Source organism: Astatotilapia calliptera, chromosome 13, assembly GCF_964374335.1.
Source record: "Astatotilapia calliptera chromosome 13, fAstCal68.1, whole genome shotgun sequence".
In the NCBI taxonomy this organism is placed as follows: domain Eukaryota; kingdom Metazoa; phylum Chordata; class Actinopteri; order Cichliformes; family Cichlidae; genus Astatotilapia; species Astatotilapia calliptera.
Genome location: NC_137434.1, coordinates 11,833,202 through 11,855,479, shown reverse-complemented (window position 1 = coordinate 11,855,479; position 22,278 = coordinate 11,833,202). Strand labels below are relative to the sequence as shown.

The 22,278-nt window shown below is 43.5% G+C and overlaps 1 protein-coding gene across 3 annotated transcripts in view; it reads right to left on the bottom strand.

Moving 5' to 3' along the window:
• Nucleotides 1-21,213, bottom strand: part of mcu (mitochondrial calcium uniporter) — a 61,148-nt gene extending 39,935 nt beyond the window's left edge. Inside the window, exon 1 of one of the 3 annotated variants that reach the window (XM_026189942.2) lies at nucleotides 21,024-21,213. In XM_026189942.2, the coding sequence (XP_026045727.1) occupies nucleotides 21,024-21,140 (117 nt within the window). In that variant the 5' untranslated portion in view covers nucleotides 21,141-21,213. The remainder of the gene's footprint in view (nucleotides 1-21,023) is intronic. The other 2 variants (XM_026189943.2, XM_026189944.2) reach the window with 2 other exon arrangements.
• Between the last annotated feature and the right edge of the window lie 1,065 nt (nucleotides 21,214-22,278).

Sequence of the window (22,278 nt, the reverse complement as noted above, 5' to 3'; positions counted from 1 at the left end):
TCAAATATTTGCCATCAGCAAATTACTGCCAAGCATTTATTTTGAAAGAGATAATATAAGGGTTTTTCCTATGGCATTTCATCAAACTAGATTCAGCTTTGCATGTTTCAGCACCTGGAGTCATGATTGATATAAATAAAAAGATACAGGGATATTTTTTTATAAAAAGGTTAAGGGTCAGCTGAGCCTAAAACCACAGCTTTTATCGTGCCCTTTTGTATTTAATACTATAAGCATATAATAAGCATATAAGCCATTATTCTAATCAATGAATTCCAGTCTGTTTGAAGTACTTCTGAGTAGAGCAGGGCGATATGGCCAAAAATATTTATCACGATATATATTTGAAAATTTGCGATAACGATATAACCGACGATATAATTGATGCGAGACAAAATACAACTCCACAACATTACTAGCGCAAAAAGACAACCTTCCATTTATATTCACTTAAACAATGTATGTCCAAATTCCTTTGGAAAAATAAACCCCCACGTATAAGCTTAAAAACACTACAAAAGACCAAGGATAAAGGAGGACTAGAACTGCCTAACTTTCAGCACTACTTCTTAGCCAACAGGCTTCAGTTTATCTCAGGATGGCTAAAACACACCCTCTTAGTTGAACCTTGGCTAGATGTAGAACAAGCACTCTGCAATAATCTAGAGATCTCAGACCTACCATTTATCAGCTCAAACATCCAACGACATGAATGCTTTAAAAGCATCAACATCAGCTCTTCTCTGACAGCATGGTGGGAGTTTCTAAAATTGACAGCGTCTTCATTAATCCCATGCAAACGTACACCTATCTGGAACAACCCTGACATATTACAAAACAATAATATGATAAACTTTTCAGATTGGAGTGATAAAGGAATCAGATATTTAGAACATATACTAGAAGGAACAGAATTTATTTCATTTGACGGACTAGTTACACAATATGGGATCAACAAGAAAAGATTTTTAGAATATCAACAAATTAAATCCATAGTAAAAAAGAAATTTAAACCGGGTCAAGTTGAACTACAAACACCACCAAGTGTGGTTCAATTTCTTACTCTTAAACCCCCCAAATTACTATCCAAAATATACAGAATGCTTTCTAAAACAGATGAATCAATATCACTTCCTATTGCAAAATGGGAAGCGGATTTATCAGTTAACTTAGACCTAAACTTCTGGTCTCAGATTTGCTTAAAAACCTTTCATCTAATTAGAAATCCCAGTCTTCAATTAATTCAATACAAAATATTACATAGAGTACACTATACAGGTCATCGGATGTTCAAGATGGGCTTTACGTCTACCAACAACTGCTCACACTGCCAAACCAATTCACCGGACAATTATATCCACGCTCTTTGGTTCTGTCCACCAGTTCAGAAGTTTTGGCGCGAGATATGTGAAGACTTATCGAAGTGTCTGAAATGTAACATTCCAACTTCCCCCTTAGTGTGTTTGTTGGGCAGCTTAGATAATGTCACTTCAGAAAAGAATATAGCCCATATGGTTTTCACTGCCCTATGCATAGCCAAGAAAACAGTCCTCATGAACTGGAAAAATAAAAATAATCTTAATTCTAACCAATATAGAAATTATCTATTAGATTACATTAGTCTTGATACAGCCTCTGCCACCACATCAGATCAATTGCTCTGGGCTCCTTTGATCAGCTCCATCACCTAGTGGGGGTGGGGGATCATAGTTTGGTCCCGCCTTCACTGTTGTGATTGGTGTGGGGGTAGGGACAGGCTTAGGGCGTCGGGGGGTTCCCCGGAGGCATCTTCCTTGGGGGGCTCAACCCGGGGTAGCGGTCATGTCCGGTTAGGGGCTCTGTTGGCTCTCCGGTGACTGTTTCCTCGCGGCTGCGTGCAGCGGGGCTAGGGGAGGGTCTGTGCTGACGGACGTGGGTTACTGACCTGGTAGCCTGGCTGGCCCTGGGTGGGTCCGGGATGGGCGTGAGGTTCTGGGGGCGCTCCGTCTCTGGGCTGGGACCCGGACCGGGCCTCGGGGGCTTGGGTCCTGGTTGGTGTGTTGCCGGGGTTGTGGGCGGGTGGGTGCATGGGGGCCCAGCCCTGGAGCAGGGTGCCGCCGGTGCGTCGAGCCACCTGGGGGGCTCTTCAACTGGTGGGGGAGATTGTCACATCTTGCAGGAGCTTTCCTCTCCTCAGGAGCTCCCTCTGCAGGAGGGGGAGATACAGGAGAGGTGGAGGAAGATCTCAGCCTGGGTGTTTATTGTCTTATGTAGTCTGGAAGATGAGTGGATGGTGGGGTGGGTGCAGTTTTCTCTGTGGTGGGGTTGGGTGGACTGTCCCGGGCTCTGTGGGGCCGGGCGGCGCTGCTGCACTGGGCCCGGTCTGGATGGGCCTGGGCCCCCTTTCCCTGGCGGGTCGCGGAGTATGGGGGTGCCTACTGGGGTCAGCGGGGGAGCTGGCCCCAGGGAGAGGTCACTTGCCCCTCCCTTCCTTCCCTCCCCATCTCCAGCTGCCTCCCTCTTCCCGCTCCACCACAACCACCCACACATGCAGGGCCTTGGAGTAGGGGTATGTCACCAGGGTGCAGAGGAGGCTACCCCCCCCTCTGTCCCCTTCTGGCTGCCTCTGCCTCAATTTTATCCCACAACTTAGACATTCACATTACTCACACTCTCATTACACATACATATAGGATCTTGGGGGTGGGCACGATACACGGAGTCCAAAGTACCATCAGGGTGTACACCCCACCCCTGGCATCGTTGCCCACCTCTCAATTTTAAATACACGTAGACATTGAGGGCTAGCAGGAGGGACCATGCGCTTACCTGCTGCTCTCTGGCAGGTAGCTCCATGCCCTCCTGGGTTTTAAATGCACCTTAGAACACACATGCATCAACATTACAATGAGCGGGTGGAGGGAGGTTTGGAGTCTTCTCTCACCCCCGTTCTCTGCGACCTGCTGGAGCAGGGGGGCTAGGAGGAGGAGTTGGCCGTCCGACTGCGGTCTGGAGTGTGGAGCCTTCCTGCTGCTGCGGAGTCGGGGCGGTCTGCCTCCCCCCACCGCAGGGAAAAGGGAAACACCACCTGGGTCTGGGTGCAGTTCCCCCCTCCAGGGGCGGGGGCACCTAGACCCGGTTTGTAGAGTACGCTTGGGGAGTGTGATCGTGTGTACAACGTCTCTTTATGTCTGTCTCCACGTTGGTTGAGTGTGGAGTAAGTGCATATGAGAGCATGAGGGTGGGAATGGATGTTTGTATCTGTGTGTGCCTGTATGTCTGTGTCTATATGTCAGGTTGGGTGTCAGGCGCCACCTCTCTGGGGACATCTCAGGCCCTCCAAGGTTTGGAGGCCTATCTCCCCCTACCACCACTTCCCCTGCCAGTGGCGGACCCCCTCAGACATCGGTGCGTTGGTGGTTCTTTGTGTCCGGGGATGGGCGTCCAGGTACACACCGGCTCACTCCTTGGCGGCCGCTTATCGGGGCCTGGAGCCTGGGGCTCGCTCGGGCCACTTCGGAGGTGGGGTGCCCCCGGCCTCTCGGCCTGGGGCTCGGTCACTCAGGCGCAGCTGGCTGCCGGCAGAGCTCACGGGCGCGTCACTGCAACTCCCCCTGGCTTCTGCTCCGCGGCTGCTGAGTGAGCCCTCATCTGGGACTCTCCTCAGCTCTTTCCGGGACAGTGGCGCAGCTGCCCCTCTGTTGGTCTTCCTTGGTCTCTTGTGTTCTGGGGGCCTCTGGATGTCTGGAGTTTTGATCTCCTCCACACCTGCTTCAAGCCCTGGAGGACGGGGCTGTGGCCCCCCCACACCCTCTAGCAGATTATTACATGAAGGAACCTTTTAAAAAAAACAAAAAACAAGCGCGTCCATGCTCACAGGTGTACACACGGGTGATCACACCCACAAACTACACCCTTTTTGGCTCCTACCTCAAAGCACACTGTGTTCTGTTGATCTTATGTGCTGCACAATAATGTTTAACATTTAGTATTTACTGTCATATTCCCATATATCATTGTGATGTTGTTTATTCTATTACTCTTGTTCTCTTCTGCTTGCTTTCTTTTTTCTTTCTCAGCAGGTGATCCAGGTGATTGATATATGCATTTTTTTTTCTCTGCCCGTTCTGTTGGTTTTTGTCTTTTGCCCTTCTCCCCCGTCCCTCTTCTCAGCTGTTTCTCTTTCCCTCTTTCTTTCTCCCCTTCTTTCCCCCAGTCAAGTCTGTCCCGTATTCAGTAAGTGAAAATAAAATAAACAATAAAAGGTGAATCAAATGGACCATTACGGCAAGGCTGGGATGGTCAGTTTGGTAAAGTAAATCCGTTGGGCATCTTTCTTTGCCTTTAGACAACAATTCTGATGGCAAAAGAGCCAAACGGGACAGGCCAAAAAAGAAAAAAAAAAAAATTCACTTAAACAAGAAGCTGGTTTTTATGTACATTAAAGCTTTATAAAAATGTAACAGTACAAATGCAAATTGCTTGCTGAAAGTTTAACCAAAAGGCATTTCCACTAGAAATGGGCTGACATGTCCTGAGCATAACCATGTATAATATCCACTGAAGTTAAAAAGAGGTGCTTTGCAACATTAAACTGCAGTGTGCAGTACGCATTTTTCGGACCATAAGGTGCACGGGATTATAAGGCACATTAAGCGAAACAAAGCAGTCAGATAAATCAAACTTTATTAAACTCATTCTTCTTGCTTCCTCCACTTCTGTACCATTGATTCCTTAATGTTGAATTCTCTGGCAGCTGCTCTATTCCCATGTTGTTGCAGTATATTAATGACTAACCTCGTATTGTGGATGGATTATCTCAGTTGTTCTCCTGACTGAAGTTTGGTCCGTTTACAGCATCCTGCCATGCGATTGCATTTGTCTCTAACCATGAAGAACCTTCACGTTAACTTTTATAAGTGGAAAAGTGTTAGTGTTGGTCCTCCAGCTTCACTGTTTATGTTATGCTAACATAGCTGTGTCACTAGCGATCACGTAGCACATCATTATATACCAGCTAGCCCAACTTCAGTAACCCTACAAACGTCACTGCTGTTTATTTTCCTGTCTTCATTTATGTTGCAAGTGATAGCAGAGGTGTACGTTTGATTTTTTTCAGAAATCTCTCAGTCAGAACATGCAATATCATGCTTAGGTAACTAGCGAAACTAGCGAGCTAACTTCCGCTAGCTTCCTGCTAACTTCTAACTCCGTTAAATGTAATAACTTTTGTTTTCATGGATGCCTGGAAGTTAAACTTTATAGTTACACCTCGTAAAGCAGCAATGCTGATCGTTTTATTAAAGATGAAAGAATTTAGACAGTTTTTAACTCTAAGTGATGCTGCAGTGTTGTTTGACCTGAAGCATACGGAGTTTAGGACCCAGATTACTCCCAGATTTAAGAGCATCTTAGTCCGACAAATACGACAATAACAACGGCCGCTTGCATGTTCTGCAAAAAAATGTGCTTTGTTGTGTATCTGACGGACAAACACCAAACCAGTTCCACATCACTGAAGTTGCACCATTTTTACAAACCAATTCTGGATCATCTGTTTCACTCAACAATCGGCCATGTGCGTATGAAAACAAAGGCACTGCGCATGCGCGTTTTACTCCCATTCTATCGCGATATTTCATTTTCCTATCGTTGCCTAACATTATACCGGTATTACCGTGAACGGTATAATATGGCCCAGCCCTACTTCTGAGGAAGCACACTGCTGAAGCTGACCGACTCTGACACGCTCACTGGCTTAGATACACAAAAAGCATTTTGTTGTGCAACAACATGTCAGCTAAATAAGACAGGAGTCATGAACCAAAAAAACCCCAAAGAAATTGTGACTCAAAAGATTTGATTTTTTCTTCTTTTTTTCCTCTGTAGCTTTTTTTATTTAAAAAAGTGTTAAAAAGGAAAAATGAAAATGAAAAGAGCCAAGTAATCGAGTTGTACAGATGGCTTTTCATTTTGAGTACATGTCTTCACTGACAGTGTTGCACTGCATCTTGCTGGATGAGATATCAAAAATAGAGAAGCTATTATTCACAGGTAGGAGGGAACAGAAGACTGTGACGTGGATAACCTTCAATCCTCTGTTAGAAAAAGGACATTATCATGGTGCAAAGGGTTACCGAGGCAACAGCAGCACCAGGATTTTCAAACATCTCCAGGAAACGGTATATACCCTTCTCACACACAAAATCAGTGTGTGTGTTTTTTTTAAAAGATTAAAATCTCTTGTAATCCCATATCCATCGTAAAATAGCAGTATCTGCAGGCGGCTCAATACACTGTAACATTAGAAACACTGCCCGCGGCTGAAAACAAAAGAGAAAAAAAAAAAAAGTGAAACTGCTTGTGTTAAATATCGAAAAAAAGAGACACATATAACTCTCACTCTCACTTCTTTGTTTCCTTCTTCTTTCTTCTCCCTCCAATCCCTCTTCCTTACATGCAGTTCATGTCCAGGTTGGGATTTCCCCAGGGTTCCCCTTAGGACCCAGGTCGGTAAAGGCTCTGACAGTGTGAGATGAAAGCTCTGCTGGAGGTACATACTGATCCACTACAATGCCAATCTCAGCTTTTCTGCCTCCTTTTTTTATAGCTATTTTCCTTGGAAAAACAACTAGGCTGATACCAGGAAATCGTCTGGTTGCACAATAAGCGTTTGGTCTTGTTGGTAAGCAGTGCCTATGTAGAGGAATAAATGAAGATTTAACCTGTCTTTGATGGGCAATTGCCGTCTTATTGCTTATAATAGGAACATCTGAGGGCTCTTCAGCAGATGGGCTGCAAAGCAGGAAAACACCAGAGAAGACACAGAGGGCAGTGTATGAGCTGAGTTTTTTTCCATACTAGGAAGTGCCCCACCCACACTTAGATCAATGCCCCAGAGACAACAGCTACACTCAATGGCTGAACAAGGAAACAGTTGCAGAGAAAAAAAGATTGGGATAATTCAATGTAGCTGCCACATGCTGGACATGTGGCCACATTTAAATACCTTAACAACAAGATCATGGAGCATGTGATCAAGGAGCACATTCATGTTCCTTATACAGGCACTTTGTGAGTCCTGAGATTCCAGCGCTTTCCGGCGCTGCTCTCAGAGTCTGGTCTATGAAAATACGATTTTTATCTGTGTTTGTCTTCCCACACATTTTGCATGCAGGGAAAAAAAAGAAGCAAAGCAGTATTTGCTTTGCACGCCGTTTGTGGATGTGTCTGTGGTAGCCGAGTCATAGTGTTGCAGACTTTGCAATGTCCACATGTCGTTTCCAAATTAAAATGGGGATAGTGCTTCAGCTGAGTAACGAGCTTGTGTAAAACAGGCTTCCTTTTTCTGCTGTAACTGTACCGGCAACAATACATACTTTAACCTTACATCATCTACAATCCCTTCATAAAGAGCCTCTAATCACAAAGTGCAATGAAAACTGTCTCCATGGAAATACATTTTCCAACAAAGTCTCCTGGCCGCCATCTCCTCAATACTATTTATAGAATGACCACTAGCTAGCCGACAAAAGATGAGTAACAGTGTAGTGAGAATGGAAATGTCTCGTATCTCCACTTCTCTACGCTGCTTGTTTTTTTTTCCCCCCTCACAGCCTCATTTCAAAACAAAGTCTTTAAACGAGCGTTCACACAAACAGCTGACTAACACTCTCCAGCCTCACAAGAGGAAAGCAGGTTTTATGTGAGTGAAGTTGGAAGACGCTCGCTTCTGTGTTCAGAACTGATGCGAGGCAGGCAGGATGTGCACACATGCACGACGGCAGACAGCAGAGTGCAGACAGAAGGCAGCGAGGGTCATCGCTAACCTCCTCTGACAGAAGGTCACGGGACTCACAGTCTGCTGCTTTTTGACCTCCGTGTGTGGAATAACGATGAAAACGCCATGAATGTTTTTTTAAGGTCAGCAGCTTCTACCACAATGTACATATATATGTGTGTGTGTGTGTGAGTGTGTGTGTGTGAGAGTGTGTGTGTGTGTGTGTGGGGGGGGGGGGTTGCACAGTTACATGTGTATAAATTAATAAACATTCCCTTCCATGCCTGTCACAGAACAAAGTGCTGGACTAGCATTGCATTGCTGTAGCAGACACAATGCACAGCCTGATCCCATCATCTGAGCATCTCACGGGCCTCTGCATCTCTACCTTTAACAGCCACAGCCTGAACACACTCTCACAGCTCGAGGGAAAGGTCTTCTTGAATCGTGCAGCTATTGCTAATTAGCATTAGCCCGCATGAACATCACACATATTATTATCACAGCGCAGCTGCGCTATAAAGAAGACACGTTCCTGCAAACAGCATTGCATTAACTTAATGACTGAAAACAACAATTACGGATGTCGGTTTTCATTGGCAAACACAGTTACTCAGCGACAGCTAACAAGACTTGTTGAGTTGCAATTCTTTTATTCCACTGATCCAAGGTGCTGATCTACTATTAAATGCTCCGTCTTGAACTGACGGCCTGATACTGCTGTCAAGAGTCAAAAGGTAAAGCGCTCTTTTGATCCAAAGAACTAAAGCATTTCTAAAAATCAGCCTTGCAGTCAAAGGCATCATCAACAATGGATTATAGCAGCAGAGCTATTTACATAAGCAATTCACTCAGTGCCCTGCTTCCCAGAGGTGCCTTTGAGAAGAGAGAAGATTGTATCTCTCACACGTCGTCTCCTCTAAGTCCTCTCTGACATTTCCCATAGAAGAAGAGGACAGAACACAGTTTTCTAAAGGATTGGCGAGTAGGCCGTGATGCACTGGCCAATGAATCTGAATCAGGTGACAATATACATGCAAGGCATCTGCCAACTAAGAGTAATTTTTGAATGTATTGATTCATTATGGTCATTGTTTCAAGCTAATGGCCAGGACTGCTTTATAGTGCTTTTAAATTTACAAAGTTTTGTATAGTTTATGCACACATTAAATGAAAAATTCTAGACAGGGCAATAAGAATGTGTAATATAACATTATATATTATTAGAGCTTCTGCTGGAAATGTTGTTAACCCCAGCGACTTCAACCAGCAGGCGATTTGGGGGGGGGGGTGTTAATGCTGCATTCAATTAATGTTTCAGCCGCTATAACACTAAGTGTGCGGCACAGACAGCATAATGGAGCTGTATTGGTTTAGGTGCATCTCTGCACGCACAGTAGGGGTTTAGTTCTTTCTGTACCAGCTAGAAAGCACAAAATCACTGTTAACACTGTTCTCATGTGTTAAATATTGATCTAGCAGGAACATAGACAGCGGCTAAACAGGTGAAGTATTAAATTACAACATTTGCCTGGTTCTGTATTCCTGTTATATGCTTTTTATGTTTCTATCTAAAAGGTTTCCATCTCAAAAAAATTACCTAGTGTTTTTCAGCCCAGTGGGATATCAACTTGAGCCACCCGGGCCATCGAGCTTGTAAATCATTGCATAATACAAAGTTTTCGACAAAGAACAATCTCGTGTTACCGGCACACAGATCTGGTTTCCAGTCGTGCTCTTGCATTCACCTGAAAATAAATACTTGAAATGCAGATATTGACAGTGTGTCATCCATATTACTACGAACACTATTGCTGAGCTGATAATATGCCAATCCCTCAAAAGAGTCGTTCATCCAGCGAAAAGGAGACTAGATGGATTAATCTGAACGGGATGTGGTCAGCAGTGAGGGTACAAGAATAAATCAAAAACACTCAACAGTGTTTAATGCACAGTTTATCAACAGCAGCAATACATTAACACTTCTCTGACTCATATATAGTGTGATATTATAATTTGGCCATATCTCACAGGCCCCGTGACGCTTGGCACAATATCATCATAATGAGATTATCAGGTCAAAACCTCATGATCACGCAGAAGTATAGAGCACCATTACAGTGACCCTGTTGGTTTGAACGAGCCTCTAAAACCCCACCCATAGTGTACCACATAACCCCTCCGTGCTTTGTCTCATGTCCAATACCTCAGTTCAGCTCTCTGGATCAGTTATGTTTAATCCACACGCGTCTCCAGTCATTGACCCACTAGTGCTGATATAGGAGTTAATTAAAAGAGACAAGGCTCAAAGCTCAGACTCCCGATTCATTTAAAACAAGCAATTGAGAATTCAGAGGAGAGGGGCTTCTATCGGCAGGAAAACTGTTAGAATTAGGGCTTGTGAAGCCATGCACGGACACAAAAAGTAACACAAAAATAAAATAAAATATGAGCTTAGGTTACTAAGCTGCCCTTGCTGTGTCCTGGTGAAGATATATTTGTCTCTATCTGTTCCAGCCTATTATAAATATAACAATGGGACTTGAGGGCTTGGAGTCCATTGTTGGACAGAGGTGTGCATCTTTGTTTGTCTTCTCCATGGTGAAACCCCCATGTGTGCGCTTGTGTCTACCATGGCACCGGTACAATATGGGTAATCACAGTGCAAACAAACTGGGCGCCAGGCCGAACAGAGTGTCTTGTTTTATGGGGCTCATTGACTCCCCGGATGTGCTCAGACTCTGATCAATCTCAGCTGAAGCTCACATCTTGACTTCTAGTGGTGTAATGGGGATGTCATAAGCATCCTTCACAAAACACAGGCGGCTGATTTCAGACAGAGAGCGGGCTGGTGGTGCAAAAGCAAACGGGGCCAGAACTGAAGTTTGCGAGTCAGCCCTTTGGAGCTCTGGGGGATCAAGTGCTAAATTGTTGAATAATTAAATCAGATTTGGCAATTTAATGCATAATAACATAAAGCAAGCTAATTTTTCATTTGCTGCAGACTTCTTTCCTGCTCGTGCCTCGCAGAAACAGATCATTATGAACGTTATGGCACCCCACAGTTCTGCTCTCACACTCTACACATCCTTTTTCCTTCTTCTCATTCCCGTCACGTGGTCACGCATGCAGATGGCGATAAAGTTGCCATCATGGTATTTATTCCAGCAACTATCTAGCGAGTGCTACAAAAGAAGAGCAAGCACAAATGAAGCTCAAGAAACACACAAGCTGAGGACACGAGAGGAAGATGAGATTATTCTGAAAAGTAAGGACTTCCGCAGCCTCCAAATCTATTGGAGTCCACAGTACAATTGATTTAATATGAGATAAGGATTGATTTATTATATAATAAAATAATACAACATTCTTGGTCGTCTTTATTTGTTTGTTTAAAATCATGTGAATCTTGAAGTGTGCTTTTAAAGCACTCCTCTAAAAATAGTTGTATTTGTGTAAACAAATAGACTTTTTACATAATCTTCCCTGCTAGAATATTCTTGAGGACGACGCACATCAAATCTGAGCGCTTCTTTAATTTGCTTTTGGCCCAAAGCATGAAGTATCAGTACATGAGCGGAAGTCTACAAAACTCTGTTCTGACAGCTGTGGCTAATGCATGGCGACCGTGAGGGTAAAAGGAGCAAATAGAGGCAATGCTGAAAAGAAACAACAACCAGCAGACATCACGCCACACTGAGCCACCATGAGGAGACAATTTCTCTTAGGTCGACACGCGCTACCACTACCCGCAATGACCTCGACACAAGGATGATGTCACAGTGGCCCTCGTATCCTGTTTAGCCATGACTGGTGAAGGCCTCGCTTCACTAGTAACACAGCACGAGCAGGTTTTGTCATACAGATAAACTCTGAAACACATGCAAATTTCCCCCCAGCAGTTCTAGGTCCTGTGCCTCTCAGAGATCAGCTGGCTTTATCAGAGGAGACATTGGCTCACACGCTAAAAATCACCGGGACAAAAGACGTGCAGCCAGCTCGAAAATGTCAAGCTCTCGTGCCATTAACCCCGAGCATCGATCCAGCAGGAACAAAAGGACTGCTTATGAGCTTGTGCGAGTGTGCCGTTGTGTGTGCCGTTGTGAGGGGCCCGAGTAATTAAGAGTGCTATTAGCCTTGTTTAAGTTTGTCGGGATTCCGCTTGGAAAGTGAATCCACTGAGTCATTTGTACGCCTTAGTTGGCTTTCAAGGGCTGCCTCCAAAATCTGCAACACATGTTTTATTCTATTTTGGTTAAACTATAACTTAAAGGAGCACAACTGTGCAGTGAATGGCCAGTAATGTACTACCTATTCCTCCAAGAGACTCTAATATATACATAAATAATTTACAAAGTTACTATGCTTTGTCAGGCATGTAAAATGTGCTACTTTACCAATGCATGAAAGAGTCCGTGTGGAAGTGTGCATCTAAAGCTATGCAAAATAAATTCTGAAAAGGTACCCTGGAAGTCACAAAAGTGCTTCCAAGCAACAATATTTTTTGTTTTATTTATACATCTACTAGTTTCCTGGAAACTGGATAATGATCTTCTGAGTAAAACTCCAATTTCGAAGCAAAGACGGTTCCAGAGTTAGACACATGCAGGAATCTTTCCAATTCTGCTGTCAAAGTAATGGGAAAGTTGTAAAGGGAAGCAGCTAGTTTCTGTTCTGTGAAATAAAGGTGAGCCTGAGGCCAAGGGAATCCTCACATCATAGATTCCCAACGTTCCTCTGAACCACTTTCCAAACATTACTCCATCAGCAAAGCGGGGCTCATTCGCACATGCTTCCATTTGTAATTAAGAACTGCCTCACAGTTGACCGATATCCCAGTTTCTTCTTTCCTGCTGCCTGTCGAGCAGGCGCGATTCTCCTCACACCACCCTGGTTATTTTCTGCGTTTCACTGAAAAACTGTAATTTCTAAACCTGTCATTTATAAACTCTAGAAAGTAATACTGGGCAGGCTCAGCTCAGGGAATCCAACAATGACTGGACTGATATGAGAAATTCAAGATACAGGAAGCTTTGAGACGTTTATACTCCATGGTCATATGCAAACAAAAGTAGGCCTGGGCCATATTATACCGTTCACGGTAATACCGGTATAATGTTAGGCAACGATAGGAAAATGAAATATCGCGATAGAATGGGAGTAAAACGCGCATGCGCAGTGCCTTTGTTTTCATACGCACATGGCCGATTGTTGAGTGAAACAGATGAACCAGAATTGGTTTGTAAAAATGGTGCAACTTCAGTGATGTGGAACTGGTTTGGTGTTTGTCCGTCAGATACACAACAAAGCACATTTTTTGCAGAACATGCAAGCGGCCGTTGTTATTGTCGTATTTGTCGGACAAGATGCTCTTAAATCTGGGAGTAATCTGGGTCCTAAACTCCGTATGCTTCAGGTCAAACAACACTGCAGCATCACTTAGAGTTAAAAACTGTCTAAATTCTTTCATCTTTAATAAAACGATCAGCATTGCTGCTTTACCAGGTGTAACTATAAAGTTTAACTTCCAGGCATCCATGAAAACAAAAGTTATTACATTTAACGGAGTTAGAAGTTAGCAGGAAGCTAGCGGAAGTTAGCTCGCTAGTTTCGCTAGTTACCTAAGCATGATATTGCATGTTCTGACTGAGAGATTTCTGAAAAAAATCAAACGTACAGCTCTGCTATCACTTCCAACATAAATGAAGACAGGAAACTAAACAGCAGTGACGTTTGTAGGGTTACTGAAGTTGGGCTAGCTGGTATATAATGATGTGCTACGTGATCGCTAGCGACACAGCTATGTTAGCATAACATAAACAGTGAAGCTGGAGGACGAACACTAACACTTTTCCACTTATAAAAGTTAACGTGAAGGTTCTTCATGGTTAGAGACAAATGTAATCGCATGGCAGGATGCTGTAAACGGACCAAACTTCAGTCAGGAGAACAACTGAGATAATCCATCCACAATACGAGGTTAGTCATTAATATACTGCAACAACAAGGGAATAGAGCAGCTGCCAGAGAATTCAACATTAATGAATCAATGGTACAGAAGTGGAGGAAGCAAGAAGAATGAGTTTAATAAAGTTTGATTTATCTGACTGCTTTGTTTCGCTTAATGTGCCTTATAATCCCGTGCACCTTATGGTCCGAAAAATGCGTACTGCACACTGCAGTTTAATGTTGCAAAGCACCTCTTTTTAACTTCAGTGGATATTATACATGGTTATGCTCAGGATATGTCAGCCCATTTCTACTGGAAATGCCTTTTGGTTAAACTTTCAGCAAGGAATTTGCATTTGCACTGTTACATTTTTATAAAGCTTTAATGTACATAAAAACCAGCTTCTTGTTTAAGTGAAAATAAATGGAAGGTTGTCTTTTTGCGCTAGTAATGTTGTGGAGTTGTATTTTGTCTCGCATCAATTATATCGTCGGTTATATCATTATCGCAAATTTTCAAATATATATCGTGATAAATATTTTTGGCCATATCGCCCTGCTCTAAACAAAAGTCTTGCAAAAGGAGGAGAAAGACTGCACTCATGAGGTGCAATTTACATCCTAATGAAATAAAAGCACCCACTCTTTTCTTTTTTTATTTAATTGTCACCCCAGACTGTCAATGTGTCTACACAACATCCATCCAACTCTGCAGCTGCTCTTAATTCACCATGAACTTGAATAAACGATGCTATACCCAATCAATATTTCCAGAAGGAAAGGTCAACCCAAGCTGTATTTTCCAGACTCTTCATAGTTCTTCTGAACTGGTTTGTGACAGGTTGCAAATGTCCAGGTAAGATCCAGGTAAGAATTTACCCCGGTTACGCATGACGATGCCATGAAAATGACTGTGGACAAAGCAATGATTTCAGCGCAGCAAAAGTGAAGTATAGGTTAACAAAGTGACGGGACAACACGCGAGTCTGGAAACCGTTTCCCATAACTGTCACATATTTTTGACGAATTCGGGTAAAGCCGACCTTCACACAAGCTAAATCTGCCCGGTCTAATTTACACTGCTCATTTGGACCCAGCATTCCCACTGATTTGTCACAATAATGAGACCAATCTCATAACTAATGGCCTGAAAGGCAGGGCAGCTGATGACCTTCGGGCTCTAGTAGCAACCTGCCCTCCTGGCAGAGGATGCCACAAGCCCCCCGATCTGAGATGAGAGAGGGTAACCAAGCGATGCCTCCATCCATCATCACATTACGCAAGTTGGCCTAATTTAATGTCCTTTTCAGACCTGACTGCAGACACGCTGGGCCACACAGAAACATGGAAAGCAGCTAATTAGTCTACGCCAACAGCAGAGGTTCGCCAGTCATTTTCCACTTCAAGGATGAAATGCCATCCGGATTACTAATGAGGACTTTGTCCATCACGACAGTCTCACCCATTGCAATGCCAAACGTCACCATAATGAGGCGATAACTGAAGCATGCAGATCCTCGCTACAGTAAGGTGCTGGATCATTAAAATAATAACTGCACGGTAAATGCAAAACAGGAAACAGATCGAGTGCTACAGTAGCGACCACACTCGCTAAATACATAACACGGCAGACAGCAAACAGGCTGCAAATGATTGGAGCTCCTCAGAGCCTAAAAACTGTTTTGTTTTTTCCCTCTTTATGCCGATGAATTTGCTAAAGTTCACCTTGTTTTTTTAAAGGCAGTAATGCAGAACGTAGTAGTTAGAAAATTCACAGCTGGAGTATTTAGAACATTAGGCACACACGCTTCTACGGCATCCTTCTAACAGGACTAACCTACAACTGTATTTTAAAGCAATACTCTCCAAAATGAAGCCAGTAAACTGTAGAGAAATGAAAAGAATATGTTAAGTTTCTTTTTTTATATTTACAGAATTGTACTTATTATACTACAAACAATGACATACATATGTAATGTTACACAAATTTTACTACATGTTCATTTGTGAGTGTATGTGTGTAAATAGAGCAGTAGGAACAGAAAAAAATCCCATGTGGGGCAGCCCACAGTGGGTTAACAAGGCAGAGACAGCAGCCAAAAAGAGAGCACTGGGTGATTTCTCTGGGGCGCACACAAACCTCAGAAAGAAGAAAAAAAAATGTCAAACACGCTTCTTGCTATGGGCCGTGTGCCTGTGCTCTCAGCAGCTCACGGATCATTAAGGGCCAGTGAGCGTCAACTAGAAAGCAAGTTTGCTAAAAGATATGAAGCAGTGTGAATGAACACAGCGGGTGAGAAGCTTCGCCTCCTAGCACGTCCACACACGTGCACACAGGTACACGTGCACTCACTCACACGCAAAATAAGTATTGGACACGTCACAAATTTTCTTGTAAGTGAACACATTTCTAAAGGTGCTTTTGACATGAAATTCTCAGCAAATTTTGACCAGTCAAACTCTCCTGTCAGTGTAAATAAGCTTAACTACACATTTAATCTATGAAAGATTTTGATATAAAAACAACAAGTGCAAGTTCAAATTGATGAAGAAATGCTACGTCAACATCAGTACGTCTCAGAAAAACTGAGACGTACTGATGTTGATGTAGCATTTCTTCATCAATCTGATGAAGAAATGCTGCTTTGGGTTGAAACTGTAGGAAAAATATCTGGAAAATCTCAGAAAATGTTTCGTTAGCTTTTGTTATTTAGTTGTTTATCTATTACTTATTTACTTTGGTTCAGTAGGAAAAGCTGAAAAACACAGTTAAAAGTCTAAAATGTATATCATCCCTCACATTTTCCAAAGCTGCTAAGCTGACCAGAGTGGAGTCTTTGGCTGGTTGATTCTGGCCCCTGGGCCTTATGTTTGACACTCCTGTTTTAGCTGAACTGTTTCACAAACTTGTTGACCTAACTGTAACAGACACAGTGAGTCACCCTGCCGAAATCTGTAGATGGAAAAAAGGCCCATCCGCCACATAACTCCTGAACCACAGCAGACCCTGGAAATTACTCTGGCTACCACTCGACAGGGTGACCGCCACCAGAGCTGACAGGAGCTCTGTCATTACTACGGCCGCTAAAGCTATCAGCTTTTCATCACCGTAATAAGATGACAACACACACTTGTCATTTTGTCTGGTGTTAAGATAATCCATGATCTTTTCACGACACTGCCACGAAATGCCAGGAAAGGTGCTGCAGCATGAGCCTTACAGACAGGAAAGAGACATAAGTCTGTACTGCCTGAAGCTTCAGAGCGAGTATGCGTCCACATTCTGGTGTTATGAGTTACTGAGACGCATTTAGACCCAGCCAGACTAGTTCATGTCCCTGGCAGAATATAACCCACAGTGGTACCAGTTTACTGTCACGTCAGCTTAATAATTAACACCCTAGATACGTTTTACTTCAACTAAATGAGGAAGTGCACCTCTTTATTTTCAGCTCATCTCTAAATTAACTCTTTATCTTTTATTAGGCTACATGCACTTTTACCTCAACCTTGAGTAAATGAACTATTTTGATTTTATGCTGGCCCAACAAATTAAACTGCTGCGGGTGCTCGGCTTGGCCTGATTGCTGGATTTGTTTTGATAAAGACGCATGATATATACCCAGAAGCCACTTTTGCTCTAAAAAAAAAAAAAAAAAAAACAATCAAGAGATTTCAGGAAGTAACTACGAACTTGGTAAATATCTTTTTGGGAATGAGGAAAATCTATTTAGAGGAAATCCTTTTCTGTCAATGTGGCATGCTGTGTATTTTAACAACATTTACTTCTTCCCCGCTTTATTTGTTCGTTTAAATCAGGATTGGCAGGAAGAGTGGATGGCACGACATAACAACTGGCACAACCGGCATGTTATTATCTGGTTTACCTGTTTCGACCTTTCACACAGTGTTGCTCTGTTAATAACCAGATGATTTTTGGACAGATTTTATGCAAACAAAACCAAAAAAACAAATGCATGCGGGTCACAGCTTGGAACAATGTCTATACGTTAGTGGGTAGTGAATCCAGTCACAGTGTCTCAAGACACCCGTTTGACTAAGATGGGTTCCCAGTGAATCGGGGTAAACTAACATGCCCGTCTGGCAAAACAAGATTGGTTGCCTCGTTGTTATTTCCTGTTCATTACTCTGAAGCTCACTATCTCAAACTCATAAACACTGGTGCTAGTGATCTTGGCTAATCAGTTTTTCAAGCTCATTATAGGAACAGATATGGCTTAGACTAAAAGTCGAGTCACACTGCAAACTTTTAAAACAGTCTGAATATAGCCAAACAATAAGAGCACTGCTGACGGTTCTTTCAGATTCTTCATATGGGATGCGTTGCATGAATTGCTTTCATGTATCTTTCTGACATGGTTTCACTTCAGGTTTTTAGGGTTTTGGGTCATCTATGATAAAACTAAAACAGGACTTTATAAAAGTGAAATCACTTAGCGTCACGATAACCGTCACTTACAAAGACAATGAAAGCCCTGCGAGAAAACTCAGATCAGCTTTCTCACCCACTCACCCAAGAAAAACTCATCCCACTAAAAACGCCCCTGTGTATAGATAGTAATCCAATATCAGCTATGTTGACCACACATTATTATCACTTCTCTCCTGCTGAGCTACTGGCCATGATGTGATAACATCTGAGAACAGAAACGAAGGTCATCGTTGTAAAACCCAAATGTCATAAACAAACGGTCTCTGAATTGCCATCAGTTATTTTTCACACAACATGGCGTCATACACCTGCCAATCATCTGACTGCAAACTGAAGACTGGACTCATTAAGTAGCAGATAAATGGCAGCCGAATGGACATTTCCCCCATCACTTCATACCATATACCTGTTTCCCCCCTCAGTCTGTAAATGTTGGATCGCTGAGTCTGAAACCAGTTTGTCCGTGAATGGTAGAATAACATTGATGGAACTGCCATTGCGGACACGTCTATCAGTCATTCAGCTATCTTATCACCCTTAGCACAGCCACAAGCTTAGAGTCACTCTCTTATCACACTAATCCGGACAAGTTCAGAGCTGAGTCTGTGAAGGCAGCACGGATAAATTAGTTTACTCCTTTACTGATTGGATTAAAAGCCAGGAGCGGGCCTCGGCCCCCCGGCCCCAGCTGCTCTAGTCTCCAGCTGTTCAGCTTTAATGAACATAGGAGCTTTAATGTAAGTAAATGACTACAAAAAACAATATTTAATGCCTTTTATTGCCACATTTTCCATTAAATCACATATTTTAGATGCAAGATATGAACATATTGACTATCTCGCAGTACAGAAACTCCTGACTGATTTATAACCCTTTTACAAGGAGTATTCCCAGTGACTCGCCGCTCCTACTACACATCAGGAAAGCAGCATCATATATGACAGCTGGCTCAATATTAATCTAGTGCAGGTTAAATGCAAGCATATGGAGTACACTGTCTCCTTTGCAGCCCCATCATCAGAGCCATTACACAGCTCTACATTTCAAGTTAGGCTCTAGAAACCATATTTAGGTCTTCTTTGAAACACGTGTGCATACAGCCTGCATGGAAACTGTATGCATCCCACTGCAGCTTTAATCAACACTAGTGCCGAAACAGGGTTTCCACTGGAAGACTCACAAATGAATACAGAGGCTTGGCTGTCACAAAGTGACAGGCCCGCGTTAGGGGCCGCCGCAGCAACGCTTCACTGGACGGAGACACAATATGACAGACAAACAACACTACAAACCTGGGCAGCCTGAAATAAAATGAAAACTTATTAGCGGCCAACTCTGGCAAGAGACAGTGAGTAGTAACGTGCTTAAAACAGTTAAGGCTTTCTTAGAGATGGAAGAGGCCAAGAATATCAATTCAGACTCAAATTTTTTCACTGTAATAGTTCACAGTGGGTGATAGTTCACAGTGGGTCTAGTGTGGAGATATGGAGTGTGTGTGTCTCTTCTGACAGCTCCTTAACCTCCGGGCTGGCCTGCTTCGCTGAGAAGGAAAGCCTCATTTAATTTCATAAGGCCTGTGGAAAGTGTGCCTGAAGATGGTGTCAGAGATAGAGAGAAAGACAACAAAACTCTCAAAACATTACATCAGTACTTCTAACTACTGCAAAGACTTCCACATTCCCAGAACCCCATCCTGGGCTTCTCCTCCCTCCTCAGGCTGCTGCTGGAAAGACTCACAGTTTCCTCTGCCTCTGTGACACCCCCCCTTCTGACAAGGGCGGAGGGGCGGGGGTGACAGAGGCAGGAAAACGCTGTGCAACTATTGCATGGTAGTGACAGCTCTGTAAACGCAATTGCCTTCCTGTTATTGTGAGCATTGTTGAGGGTGCATCCATTACTACAGTGACCATGTAAAGAAAAGACCTGCATCAGCTTGCAGGAATACCTAGGATTTCCCTGATGAATGGGGAAACACCCACAGGGAGGGGAGAAACAGCAGGCTGGCTGGAGAGTCTGACATCATCCAAGTACAGACTTCCATGTTTCTGTGAAGCCTCATGTGTCAACACTGAGTGCATCTATGGATAACTCTCTTCAGCTCTCTTGCAGACACACACACACACACACACACACACACACACAAGCACAACTTCCTCCTCAGGTCTGGACAGATGTTCATTGTTCTGAGTTTCTGCTGCTGCACAAACACACACCAGGTAATAGCAGAGAGATGGGGCTAACCATCAGCCACGGGCTCTCAATCACACCTTTACTGCAAAAGCACAAAAAATAAGGCATCCATACCCTTCCACAGTCAAACCAACCCTAGCAGGTACTGCAACCTAGAAGCTCAAACTGGGTCTTATTCTAATTCATATTCGCTGATCAGAATGATACTGGGATTAACATATGCCTGCAAAGTTGAAGGATTTCTTCTGGGTTTTGGGTTTGTTGTTTGTTTTTTTAAATCACGGGTTATGAAGCTTTTGAGAGGCGAATGTTTGAAGGCTAGTTACAGTAAACGGCGGGGCAGCAGCAGCGGGGTGTCGATGGGTTTCAAGTGCTCCAAAAAGCTGCATTGCCTCTCTGTCAAACCTCTACGTCCCACCGTGGATTAAAATATCCACGCGACACCAGGTTGGGATACGTATCATGACTCGTCGTGTGCCTCACCTTTACGTGAAGCTCGACCTCAAAGAAATAAATGAAGTGGGGGAGATATTGACGCTAGTTAGCTTCACTTCCTTAGCCAGCCCCGCTTGCCTTCTCTCCGGTCCAGCCTCGCCAGCTCGGTCCCTACCCCTCTCTCTCTCTCTCTCTGTTTCTCTCTCTCGGAGCTGTCTCAGACGTCCTGGGACTTACCGGTCTTATATGCTGATGATGCCGCTGTGAAGAGACAACAAGTGCGGGGCGGCTGCTGGCCACCGCTCCGCTGCTCCGGGACAAGAGGAGTACTGATCTACACACTTTCACAGCCATCTCTTTAGTGAAAGCTCGCCGTGAAGGAGACTGCTGCGGGCGGGCGGACGGAGAGGCACCGAAGAAGCACAGAGGGAGGGGTGGGCGGGTTTGCGGGGCTGGACTATGATATACACATGCCCAGTGTTGCACCAGTGTGCTAAGATAATGCACTTCTGTGCGCACTAGTTCAAAAAAATGTATGTTATGCGAAGACTGCAGTACACCTGTCTCCAGTGACAATATACCCTACTGCAATTCAAAAAAAAAAAGAAGTCTGGTGATAGTGGCATGGGTGAAGGAACTATATACACACATCTCGGTGAAAATCATTGTTTTTATGTCTAATGTGTTTAACCAAATAAGAAAACATGTGTACTATGTTTTTGTTGTTTTTTAAAAAGAGGGTTTCATTCTTAAAGCTTCACACTTAACACAGTGCACAGTGCAACCTGTCTGAATGTCTTTCTGTCACTCGTCACTCTATCCATCTATAGCCAAATATCAAATATAACCTGTCCTTCAGTCACACTTGTGTTCCTGGATCAAATATAAGTGAACTGGTCTTCATCGGCTTTTAAACAGGTAGGCTTTCATTACATTTCAGAGCTTCTGTGGCCGTTCAATGGGGCAAGCAGTTTATGAGGTGCACTGTTTTCTGGAGAATCATCCATCCACTGCAAATTCAGCTAATGGGAGTGCTAATGGGTCTGTTTGGTCAATGAATGTCAAGGAGACTCCCCACCGTGGAATGCAACCTGTTTTTGTCTGTAATCTTTGACCAAGCCCATCATATAATACCACCTACCACACCTGTGTTGGTCAAGGGTGAGTCCAGATAGGCAACTCTTAAAAGACAAAAACAAACACATTTTGTGTAATTCACCGCAGTGATTTATGTGATCACATGGTTTCTTATCACAATTTTAGATCCAAAGTAAGGAGCAGAAAGATAAGGAATGAGTCAAATTCGTTGTTTTGTTGCTTGTCTTATGTTTTTTATAATGTATTTATTTCAAATACAGTAGCAGTATGTCATTGCTCCTGAACTCATCCCAATTCCTTCTGTACTTCCTCAGGTGCACTGCATCAGGCTGTGTGGGTGATGCAATTTAAATGCAAATTCCCAGTCATGGACAAGGATCTGCTCAAGGCCTCA